At 35.9% G+C, this 13,032-nt stretch overlaps 1 protein-coding gene across 7 annotated transcripts in view; it reads left to right on the plus strand.

The window, feature by feature from the left end:
- The window catches only part of FZD3 (frizzled class receptor 3), a 110,556-nt gene that overhangs the window by 40,254 nt on the left and 57,270 nt on the right, over window positions 1-13,032 (plus strand). For 5 of the 7 annotated variants that reach the window (XR_013172432.1, XR_013172431.1, XM_077152913.1 and 2 more), the window contains one exon: window positions 5,047-5,243. Coding sequence is in view for 5 of the 7 variants with exons in the window: in XM_077152913.1 (XP_077009028.1) it covers window positions 5,047-5,243 (197 nt within the window). In the remaining 2 variants the exon portion in view is untranslated. Of the gene's footprint in view, window positions 1-5,046; window positions 5,281-13,032 lie in introns of those variants that run through there. The other 2 variants (XM_077152917.1, XM_077152916.1) reach the window with 2 other exon arrangements.

Genomic DNA, 13,032 nt, shown 5'->3' on the forward strand with positions numbered 1-13,032 from the left:
ATTTTCTCAATGTTTTATAGTGTTCATCATAGAGGTCTTGCACATCTTTTGAAAGATTGTTTTTCCTGGATATATATATATATTTTTAAGTTACTGTCAGTGTTATTTTAAATTATTTTTAATATATTTATTTTGGGAATGTGAAAATGCAGACTTGTATTCAGTGACACTGGTAAATTCACATATTCTAATGGTTTGTGGGGTTTTTTTTTTTTTAATTTTCTGTGTAATAGTCATGTCATATTGGTCTGAATCAATCAGGAGACAGAACCACCCAGTGATTTAAACAAGGGAATTGTAATATAAAGGTTTATTAAACTATCACAGGAGAGAAACGATAGGGTAGAAAGAGAGTTCTAGAGAGTACCTTAGGACCCCGGGACAAACTTGGAAGGGAGCTCCCATCCCAAGACACAAACCTTATTGGAGAAAGTATAGTGGCATCCCATTAGATAGCACCCTATAGGTTGGGTGGGCTGGAACTGGTCCACAGTTGTCAAACTAGCAGGAAACAGTCCTCCGGACATAGGCAAGCTGGTAGGTGGGCTAGCAAAAGGAGTAAGAGCACTGGTGTAGGTGGGAGGCCTTCAATGTGTAGTGTCCATGGTGGGAAAACTGTGGGAAGGTGGTCACCAGGTTGGACTGGGACTGTGAGGTTGCTGAGATATGTTCTGGGCAAATGGCTAGGCCACAGCACCATGGATTTCCTTACCTTTGCATTGCTGATTGTGTGCCCTGCAGCAGCCAAAACAAACAGGAGAATCTTTCCCCTACAGGAATACCTCCATCACCCTTGATTGAAAAAGCTTGACGTCATGTGAATTCACTGTAAAGGATAAAATGGTTAAATGAATCCTATCTGTTATCACAGAGAAGGTATTGAAAGGTGAATTTGGAGCTGAGAGACAAATTGATAACTGGAACACTTGTCATTTGTGATTGATAACAATTGTATTTTTGTTTTTCCAATTTTTCTACCTTTTATTTTTTATATTTCTTTTTTTCCGTTCCTTATCTTATCCCTGGCTAGGATCTCCAGTATAATGTTAAATAGGCTAGTGATTATAGGTATTCTTGTTCTATCCTTAATTTCAAAGAGGAAACTTTTCTCAAAGAGGAAGCTTTTTTAATACCAAGTATGATGTTTGCTGTAGTTTGGTATATATATTCTCTATCAGATTGCTTCTTAATATGCTAAGAATTTTCCTAACAAATGAGTATTGAATTTTATCGAGTGCTTTTACTGTATCGTTTGAACTAATCATGTGATTTTTTTTCTTTTTTCTGTTAATTACATTGACTGATTTTTCAAATGTTAATCAGCCTGAACCCTTGGAATAAACTTCATATGGTGCGGCATATTATTGTTTTTATATATTGCTGAATTAGGTTTATTATTGTCGTGTTAAGAATTTATATCTATGGCCATGAGAAATTACCCTGTAATTTTCCTTTTTTATGTAATCCTTGGGCTTTGTTATATACCGGTTTCATAAGATGAAAAAGGTTTCCATTTTTCCTGCATTTGGAAGAGTTTGTGTATGATTGCTATAATGTCTTTCTTAAATGTTTGATAAAATTTCACTAGTGAAGCAATCTTGTCTAGTTTTCTTTGTTGGAAGGTTTCTAATAATGGATTCAATTTTTTTTGTAGATGGAGGTATATTCAGCTTTTCTGTTTCTTTTATGAATTTTGGTAAATTGTAATTTTTTAAAAGGAATTTGTTCATTTCATCCTAGCATGTCCAATTTTTTTCTCTAAATTTTTAATTTTTAAATATTGTCAAACTTATAGGACAGTCACAAAAGTAATACAAATCCCATATAGCGAACTTCAGCATACCTCTGCCCACTCCCCCAGATACCAACATCCACCAATTTTTAACATTTTGCCAAATTTGCCATATCAGTCTATATATCTGTCAGTCCATCTGTTAGTCTCTCTCTAACAATCCATTTTCTGAACATTTGAGTGTAGGTAGTATTTTTTGTGCTTCTTGAACACTTAATGTACATTTCCTAACAACAGGGCTATTCACTTATATAACCACCTTAAGAGCATTTATTAAGGTCAAGAAATTTAACATTGATAGAAAGCTTACAGTCTATATTCCAGTTTTTTCATATATTCTAATAATGTCCTTTTGAGCTTTTCTCCTCATTATTAGTTCCCCTCCATGATCACATATTGCATTTGTCATTGTCTCTTTAGTTGCTCTATTTTTTTAATTGTGAAAACATATATATATACACACACAAAAAAACATAAGCTTTCCCATTTCAACCACTCCCAAGGATACAGTTCAGTGGGATTAATCACATGCACAATATTGCAGAACCCTCACCATCATCCACTAGTAGAACTTTCCTGACACCCCAAACAGATACCTATTATGCATTTACTCCATATTTCTCCTCCCTCCCTGCTTCTAGTTCTCAAATTTCTATCTCTATGAGTTTACATGTTCTCCAATATTTTCTTTTTGGTTACCATGTGACTTAAATTTAACATCCTAAGTCTATCACAGTCTTATTTGGTTTGACAGCAACTTTTCTACTTAACAGAAATTCTGCTTTTATTCCCTGCCTTTATGTATTTCTTATCACAGATTACATATTTATACATTACTGAGTCCAAAACTACTGATTTATCATTGCATTTTATGCATTTGCCTTTAGATCCTATAAGAAGTAAAAAAAAAAAGTGCAGTTACAAACCAAAAGTACAGTAGGATTGGCATTTAAATTTATCCATGCCATTTTATCCACACCATCCTGTAAAGGAGATCTTTTATTTATTTATGTGACATCCATCTATTGTCTAGGGTCCTTTCCTTTCAATCTGCAGAACTTTCTTTAGCTTCTCTTGTAGGTTGTAGGGCCAGTCCACTGGTGATGAACTCAGCTTTTGTTTATCTGGAAATGTCCCCCTCCTTCTAATCCATGTCTTTTCAGCCTGGTAACCCTGTTCAGAGACTTTCTCCTTAGCTTCTTAGCTTCTTCTCTGCAGTTTCAGAATTTTCAAATATTTTGAATAGAAAATGGACTTTGTGTCAGACTAAATCCTTTGCACTTCCTTCTCACCTTGATCTTTTTTTTTTTACTTTTTTCTTTTTGTATGCTGTCGGGGGGAGGGTGTGTGGTGGTGGTGGTCACAATTTCATTCTTTTCTATCTCACCTATATCCAGTTCCTTCATTTCCAGTTTTGTCTCTATAACCTCACAGGACCACCAAAAGCTCTGCTGGTTTCTCATTTCTCCAGCCCAGCCTAGGCAAAGCTTAGATTCTCACCTTCTCGTCTTGCGCCGAGATTCAACAAAGCCTGCTTAGAAAAGTGGCAGCAGTATGAAGTCACCTCTCCATGCTTCTCTACTCTCTGCCATCGTGGTCCCTCTTGTTTTTCTTCAGCAGTTCTCTAATATCTTTAAATAAATACTTTTAAACATTGTCTCTGTCTTTTTAAGTTGTTCTTGGTGGAAGCATTGGTCTACCACAAACTACTCCATCATACTTGGACATAATAGTCACATATAGTTTATCATCACATAGTTTCTTGTCACATATAGTTTATTGTTACATATAAGTTATCACATCCGTTCTACATTTAACTTCTGTTTTAGTTTCCTAGGCTGTTCAAGAAAATACCGTGCATTGTTTCAGCTTCAATAATGAGAATTTATTTGCCCGTGGTTTTGAGGCTAAGAGAAAGTCCTAATCAAGGCATCATCAAGGCAATGCTTTCTTCCTGAAAACTGGCATTCTGGGGCTGCCATTGTGATCATTGGCCCTATGCTCCTCTGCCTAATGACAGGGCACATAGTGGCATCTCCTGGCCTGTCTTTTCTTCTGGATTCCATTGACGTTCAGCCTCTGGCTGCTCCTCTGGCTTTTTCTTTTTCTATCTGAATTTCATTCTGCTTATACAGGGTGCCAATAGGATTAAGACCCATCCTAATTGAGGTGGATCATACCTTAACTGAAGTAACCTCATCAAAAGGTTCTACTTAGGATGGATTTATATCCACGGGAATAGATTAAATTAAGAACGTATTTTTATTTCTTGGGTACATGGAGCTCCATATCACCACTTTGACCTTATTTTCTTTAAGTAACTCCTGGTTTTCTGGATGTATCTTATACTCTTTGAGTTATGTATATGAGGCTTTGGAAAACATACATCAGAAATAGATTGTTACTGAGTAGAAAGGTATAGTGATGAGAATATCCATTTAACAGTTCAAAATCAGCACTGATTCTGAAACTATGGTATAAAACAAGTGGAAAAATTATTTGGCAGTATAAAATCCAGATGCACGTTTCCTGGGATATTAATCTATTTTGTGGTTACAGTGATTATTTTAGTATGGTTTTACTTTGGGGGCCACTATTTTTTCTTTATCTTTCCTTAATATCAGTTTGCAGTGTTAGCTCTATTTATGTCATGTGATTTCAGAGTTTAAAAACTCTTTAAAAAGTTTTTTAAAATGTAAAAAGAACAAGAAAATAAACAAAGTGTAGAGATTTGCTTCTCTGCCCCCAAATATCTATTATGTATAACTACTTCTTTCTTCTCCCTCTCTCTCCCTTTCTTTCTTGACTTTTCTCTCCTATTGATTCATGTTAATTGATGAAAATATGGAAACTGAAATACATAAAAAGAAGAAAATTAAAATCTCTTGTAATCTCACCACCAAGCAGTAATGACTTTTTGGAAATTTTGGTGCATATCTTTTGTGTCTTTTTATGTGTAAAATGGCTCATACTGCCTTATTCTTTACTACCAATTCTAATAATTAAAATATGCATATATATTCTAGAATATATTCAGACTTACCAAATCAGAATCTTCAAGGGTAGGGTTAAGAGGGTCTTGTTTAAAAAAATAAAACAAAACCAAAAATTCCCTTTCAGAATTTTTTTATAACCTTCAGTAATTTTTAAAAATAGAAAAAAATGAATGTTGTAATACTATAGAAGGTTTTAACTTATATTCAAAAGTTATTTTGAATTCATTATCTAATTATTCAATTTTAAATTTTTCCTAGCCATTCCACCCTATGGTGAATCTGGATTGTTCCCAGGACTTCCGGCCATTCCTTTGTGCACTCTATGCTCCTATTTGTATGGAATATGGACGTGTCACTCTCCCCTGTCGTAGGCTATGTCAGCGGGCTTACAGCGAGTGTTCTAAGCTCATGGAGATGTTTGGTGTTCCTTGGCCTGAAGATATGGAATGCAGTAGGTGCGAAATCATAAATTTTCATGGATCATTTCTTATGGTACATTATGTTTAAAAATACTTATTGTCTTCTATTTCATCAATTTTTAAAAATTTTTGACGTATACATACAGAAAAGTACACATATTAGTCATCAGTTTTGAGTAGCAGTTTCATAGCCTCAGAATTTTTTAATTACTTAGGAATTTAGAAGCACAAGATGAAAAAGGAAAAGAAATTTTTAAAGAGTTAAAATAAGAATTACATAATCAAGACACTTGGTTGATTTTTCCCTTTTAAATGTTTTTGTTTTTCTTTTGTTATAAAAGAAGTACCCTTTATGAAAAATTGGAAAACACAGAGGAAAATAATCACTTTTATGATTATATGATTTTAATAATCACTTTTATGATTATTTTAGTGTTAGTGATTGAGGTAGTTCTGCAAATTCTGTTTTTCTGTTGTGCATAAACATGCTATATCCAGAAAATGTCACATGCTTTTCAGTTGACTTCTGTTATGTAGACTGCAGACATTTCCTAATTGAGGATTTGTTTACTGGGAAGTATTATATATAAGTTGATATGAGAGTACATTATAATTAGTAATAATATATTGTATTTCTTATACATAAAAATGGTATTATGAAATATTTCAAAGATAAAGAATACTAAGGAATACTTATGTGCTTGCCATTACCTTCCTTTGTTCAGTATAAACATTTTACAATATTTGCTTCAGTTTTCTTTTCTTTTTTCAGAAATAAAATAATACACATAGAGTTGAATATTCCTTGGTACCCATCTTAATCTCATTGACTTCTTTCCTCCCCAGAGATGCAGTATTATTTATCCTGAATTTATTGTTAATCAAGTTCATCTTTTTTTTTGTATCTTATATATATACACACACACACACAGTATTCCACCACCATACAACAAACATCTTGCATTGGTGTGGGACAGTTGTTACAATTGATGCAAGCATATTTTATTGATGCAAGCATATTTTTATAATTGTACAATTAACTATAATCCGTGGTTTGACTGAGGGCCCACTGCTTGTATATTTTAGTTTCATGAAATTAAAAAAAAATTTTTATTCTGTTACCACTTATACAATTTAACATTTTTCCTTTTAATCACTTTCAGATATGTATTTCAGTGCTGTTAATTGCATTCACAATGTTATGCTACCATCACCACATTCATTACCAAAATATTTCTATCATTCCACCCTGTCCCCTCGTAACTTATATTCTAGATTCTGATTCTTTGTGTTTGCTTATTCAGATTGTTTTAAATCAGTGGGATCATAGAATGTTTGTTCTTTTGTATCTGAATTTTTTTACTCAACATGATATCTTCAAGGTTCATATATGTTGTTGCATGTATCAGGACATCATTCCTTTTTATGGCTGAATAATATTCCATTGTATGTAGATACCACATTTTATTTATCCATTCATTGGTTGATGGACACTTGGGTTGCTGTCCTCTTATTGTGAATAATGCCAGGGTGCAAATATCTGTTTGAGTCCCTACTTTCAATTACTGAGGGTATATACTGAGTAGTGGGACTGCTAGATTTCTCCTTCATTTTTGTTTTTTGGGGTTTGTTTGTTTGTTTTTAAACTTTTTTTGTTGTGAAATACAATATATGCAGAACAGTGATAAATTTCACTGTATAGTTTAACAAGTAGTTATGGAGAAAATATCAAAGTAATTGTGGGTTACAGTTCCACAATTTCAGAAATTTCTTGTAGCTGTTCTAATACACTAGACACTAAGAAGAAATATCTATATAATGATAAAGTAGTCATAATCATTTGTTAAATCCTATCTTCTCTGTTACAACTCCTCACTCTCATTTGATCATTCATTCCTCACTCTTACTTGATCATTCTCTCAATCTTCAGGGATATTTGGGCAATGACCATTCTAACTTCTTCATGTTGAAAAGGAGTGTTGACATTATGGGGATGCAACTGGTTGATGTTCTTGGAGAGACTGGTACCTCTGGGTTTCAGGGCTTATCTGGCATAGGTACAATCTGGATGTTGTAAACTTTTATAGAGTCTCACATAGAGTTCTGGGTATCCTTTAAGGTTTTCAGGAATACTGTTGGTTGAGGCTTGGCATACCATGACAATTTGCAATATCTAGCTGAAGCTTACATAAGTGTAACCTCCAGAATAACCTCCTGACTATTTTAAATCTCTTAGCCACTGAAAACTTATTTTGTTACATTTCTTTTCCCCCTTTTGGTCAAGAAGGCATTATTAATCTCACGATGCCAGGGCCAGGCTCATCCCTGGGAGTCATGTCCCACATTGCCGGGGTGATTTACATACCTAGAAGTCATCTCCTTCATTTTTAAAAGTAATTTTTAAAAAAATCTGACAACAGCTGTTGAAGATGGGTAAAGCAGGTGTTGTTACTCTCATTCAGCAGATGGAGAAATTTAAGGAGTAGAGCAAGTATTTGCCTTTTGTAGTTAATTTGTTGACAATTTGCTCTTTCTTATCTGCTCATTCTTTTCCCAACTATTTGACCTGTTCCCTTACTATCTTCATCTAATCACTCACCCAGTTTCTCCCACATACCTGGTTAAATTTCTTGATGTTTATAACAAGAATAGTAAATTGCCTGGGTAGGAGCTCTGTTTTATATTTCTTGTGTCTAATTCCCATTGTGTAGTGTTCTTTTAATTTTAATAACCTATATGTAAAAGTAGAAATCTCATAACCTTTCTTTCTTTTTTTTAAAGAAAAAGAAACTATTTATTTGCAGTTGACATGACTGAGTATGTAGAAATCATAATAAATTAACAAAAAATATTTAGAACTAATAAGTAAATTCATCAAGGTCATAGGAGAAAAGTAAAAATAATAATCAGTTGCATTTTTGCATTTCTGGGCAGGCCATTCTGGCTCAGCAGGCAGAGTTCTCACTTGCCATGCTGGAAACCTGGGTTCAATTCCTGGTGCCTGCCCATGCGAAAAAAAAGCAAAAACAAAAACAATTGCATTTCTTATATTAGCAATTGCTAAATATAAAATTGAATATTAAAAAATTAATATAAGCATTTATAGTACCATCAGAATATAAAATATAGCGATGATTTTAATGGAAGATGTGTAAAACTCTATTCTGTAGAGTACGGTATGTATTGGTTATAGAATTGATTTCAGAGTTTGGTATGGGTTACTGTTCCATAATTTAGATTTTTCCTTCCAGCTGCTCTAAGACACTGGAGACTAAAAGACATATCAATATAATGATTCCACATACTCATTTGTTAAATTCTATCTTCTCTGTTATAATTCCATCTCTTTTGATCTTTCTCCCAATCTTTAGGGTTATTTGGGCTCTGCCTTTTCTAATTTTTCATATTGGAAAGGGATGTCAGTAATAAGGGATGGGGGATGGAACTAGTTGATATTCTTGGAGAGGTTGGCCCCTCTGAGTTTCAGGATTTATCTGGCCTGGGAACCTGTCTGGAGGTTGTAGGTTTCTTAGTGCCTGAAACCTTGTAGAATCTCAGACAGAGCCCTAGGTGTTCTTTAGGGTTAACAGGAATGGTTTTGGTTGGGACAAACTATGATAATTAGCAATATCTAGCTGAAACTTGCCTATGAGTAGCCTCCAGAATAGTTTCTCAAGTCTGTTTTAACTGGTTAGCCACTGATACTTTATTTTGTTATATTTCTTTTTCCCTTTTTGGTCAGGAAGGCATTGTCGATCCTACTGTGCCAGGGCCAGGCTCATCCCTGGGAGTCATGTCTCATGTAGTGGCGAAAATAATGATTTTGGTTGTAGAATTGGGCTTATAAGAGAGAGAGGCCACATTTGAGCAGCAAGGAGGTTTTCTGGAAGTAACTCTTAGGTATAACTATATGTAGGCTTAGCTTCTCTTCTACAGAAATAGGCTTCACAAAGGAAAGCCTCAAGATCAAGGGCTTGGTCTATTAATTTGGGAGTCCCTAATATTTGAGACAATATCAGGGGTTTCCTGATATTTAACTAGTGTTAAAACTTACTAGTTCCATATTTTTTCCTGTTCCTCTATGGACGTTGCCAATACTTTTTAGTTAACTGCCCAACATTCTCTGGGATATATCTGGGTATTACCTTCAGCTATACAGAATTATAAGCCCTCATTCCCATTCTGGGCTCCATGTATTTGAATTGTTTAAATGAGCTAGCCAGACAGGTTAGGTTAGATTATGTGCTACAGAAAATTTAGATTTTGGACAACCCAAACTCCTCTTCCTTTGGTCTTGTACAGTAGGTGAAGTTCTAAAATACAAACAATGTCATCCTTATCCCTGTATTATGATTCACCTTAGCCCTGACCTGATCGGCTTAATTGTTATCTTTAATTGAAGCCTGATCTCTTTTTCAGGCTTTTCTTTAATAGTTGTTGTATGTAGCAATACTGACTTTCAGACCTGTATAACTCCAACTCTGAGTCTTAGGTGTCACATAGGTAGCCAAAGTTCTAGGGAGATAGCAGGTTATACATATATAGCACAGCTTCTCAAAAATCTAGAAATAGCATTAACAGCTCTGGGCTAAATGTACTACTGTAAGAGTTTACAATCTAGGCCTGAAAGGTTATCTTTGTAGTGAGAATTCTAAGACACTTCCCAAGATTCTTACCCCCTGTGTTACATACCTGCATAATCCCCTCCTCATGAATGTGGCCTGGCCCTCTGAATATCAGGGGATATCATTTCTCTAATTAGATGATTGTATTTAAGTGTAAAGGAGTTTTGAAGTTGTAATGAAGGTTCCCAATCAGTTGGCTAATCAGTAAGTTAATCAAAAGGGAGAGTTTCCTGAGAAGGCCTAACTTCACCGAATGAGCCCTTCAAAGAGAATTTACAAATCAGAAACTGGAGAATTTCAGTGAGGTATGAAGCCAGAGACAGTATCCTATTGCCCTTGAAGTAGAAAACTGTTATGTTGTGGAGAAGGCCACCTGTCAGGGAATTGCAGCAGATCTAGGAGTCGAGAGCCTTAGTCTAACAACCCCAAAGAACTGATTTCTTTTTTTTTTTTTTTTTTTTTTTTTTAAAGGAAGGAAAGACAGAAAGGGAAACATTTTTTAAACATTTTCTTGTTTTATTATATTTTGTTTGTTTGTTTGTTTTTTACATGGGCTGGGGCCGGGAATCGAACCGGGGTCCTCCGGCACGGCAGGCAAGCACTCTTGCCCGCTGAGCCACCGCGGCCCGCCAGAACTGATTTCTTTGAAGAGGATCTTGAGCCCCTGGTGAGATCTTAGCCTCAGTGAACACCTTGATTTCTGTCCAGTGAAACCCTGAGGAGAGGGCCAGTCAATGCATTTTCAGACTCCTGACCCATGGATACTATGAGATAATAAGTATGAGTTATTTAAATTTGTGGTAATTTGTTACAACAGAAATAGAAAACTAATACAGATAACTAGTCTCTTTCTCTCTTTCTGCCCTAATCCTAGTGGCAATCAATTCCCTAATCTTTGCTGCAAGTAAACATGCAGGTTGTACCTGAACAGCCCCAAGGTGGGGATCTTACTCATCCCTAAGGTTGGATAACTCTGGTTAATTATGAGGGAAGAAACAGAGAAGAGGATGATAATGAGTACAATCCAGAGCAAGAATGGACAGAAGGAGATAGAGCACGAACTGAGGGTGTGACAGAAGCATAATGAATGGAGAGGACTAGGGAAGCAAGGCTCTGAATGGGACCAAGTGAGACCTGTGGAAGCATGGGGATGTTTGGGAGCTGAGTCATGGCCATGGAGAAATCACACCATGTATTTTATATTGCTTATATAACTGATTACTACAAAGTTAGTATTTAAACAATGCAAATTTATCATTTTAGAGTTCTGTTAGTCATAAATCTGACATGAATCCCAAGGACTTAAACCAAGTTGCTGGCAGGGCTAAGTTCCATTCTTCAGGCTCTAGGAGAGGATAAGTTTCCTTGTTCATTGGATTAGTTGACAGAATTCAGTTCCTTGTGATTTAAGGACTGAGGTACACGTTTCCATCCTGGCTGCCAACTGAGGGCCATCCCCAGCTTCTAAAGATGACTCATATTCCTTGGCTTATAGCATTGTGCTTCATGTTTAAAGCCAACAAGCAACTGTAGTTCTAGTCCCTCTCATTCTTAGAATCTCTTCTCCTTTTCTTGACTAATTTCTTTTTTGTTTTTTCTTTTTTTATTAATTTTTAAATTTTTTAAAAAACATATGTGTGTGTTAGATTCAGTTGTCAGCTTGGCCAGGTGAGCATACCTAGTCTTATTGCTGTGGACATAAGCCAATGGTACGTGAACCTCATCTGTTGCTAATTACATCTGCAGTCGGCTAGGAGGCGTGTTTGCTGCAATGAGTGACGTTTGACTTAATTGGCTGGTGCTTAAATGAGAGATCTCAACGTAGCACTGCTAAGCAGCTCAGCATTCCTCATCTCAGCACTTGCAGTTCAGCCCAGGCCTTTGGAGATGCAGAAAGAAGTCACCCCAGGGAAATTTTTGCAACCCAGGGGCCTGGAGAGAAGACCAGCAGAGACCATCCTGTGCCTCCCACGTAAGAAAGAACCTCAGTGGAAAGTTAGCTGCCTTTCCTCTGAAGAACTAACAAAATAAATCCCTTTTTATTAAAAGCCAATCCATCTCTGGTGTGTTGCATTCCAGCAGCTAGCAAACTAGAACAACATATAACAAACACAAACATTCTTAACTTATGATCAATCCGTTCTACATATGTAATCAGTAATTCACAATATCATTACATAGTTGCATATTCATCATCATGATCATTTCTTAGAACATTTACATCAATTCAGAATAAGAAATAAAAAGACAACAGAAAAAAATTCATATATACCATACCCCTTACCCCTCCCTTTCATTGATCACTAGCATTTCAATCTAAATTTATTTTAACATTTGTCCCCCTATTATTTATTTTCATTCCATATGTTTTACTTGTCTGTTGATAAAGTAGATAAAAGGAGCATCAGACACAAGGTTTTCACAATCACACAGTCATATTGTAAAAGCTGTATCATTATACAGTCCTCTTCAAGAAACATGGCTACTGGTACACAGCTCTACATTTTCTGGCAGCCCCCTCCAACTTCTCCAATACATCTTGACTAACAAGGTAATATCTGTTTAATGCGTAAGAATAACCTCCAGGATAACCTCTCGACTCTGTTTGGAATCTCTCAGCCATTGACACTTTATTTTGTCTCATTTCACTCTTCCCCCTTTTGGTTGAGAATGTTTTCTCAATCCCTTGATGCTGAGTCCCAGCTCATTCTAGGATTTCTGTCCCACATTGCCAGGAAGGTCCACACCCCTGGGAGTCATGTCCTGCGTAGAGAGGAGGAGGGCAGTGAGTTTGCTTGTTGTGTGGCTGGAGAGAGAGGCCACATCTGAGCAACAAAAGAGGTTCACTTGGGGGGTGACTCTTAGGCTAGTTTTAAGTAGGCTTGACCTATCCTTTGTGGGGTTAAGTTTCATATGAATAAACCCCAAGATTGGGGACTCAGCCTATTCTTTGGCTGTCTGCTCTGCTTGTGAGAATATCAAGAATTCAACTTGGGGAAGCTGAATTTTCCCCCTTTCTCACCATTCCCCCAAGGGGACTTTGCAAATACTTTTTTACTCACTGTTCAAATCACTCTGGGATTTATTGGGGCATCACTCTGGACAAACCTAAAAAATCTTATGTCCTACTCAAGGTTCCATGTATTTATGGTGTTCAATTAAGCTGTCCATATAAGTTATATTAGGAACTGCACTATTGA

Source organism: Tamandua tetradactyla, chromosome 3 (assembly GCF_023851605.1).
Source record: "Tamandua tetradactyla isolate mTamTet1 chromosome 3, mTamTet1.pri, whole genome shotgun sequence".
Taxonomy (NCBI): Eukaryota; Metazoa; Chordata; class Mammalia; order Pilosa; family Myrmecophagidae; genus Tamandua; species Tamandua tetradactyla.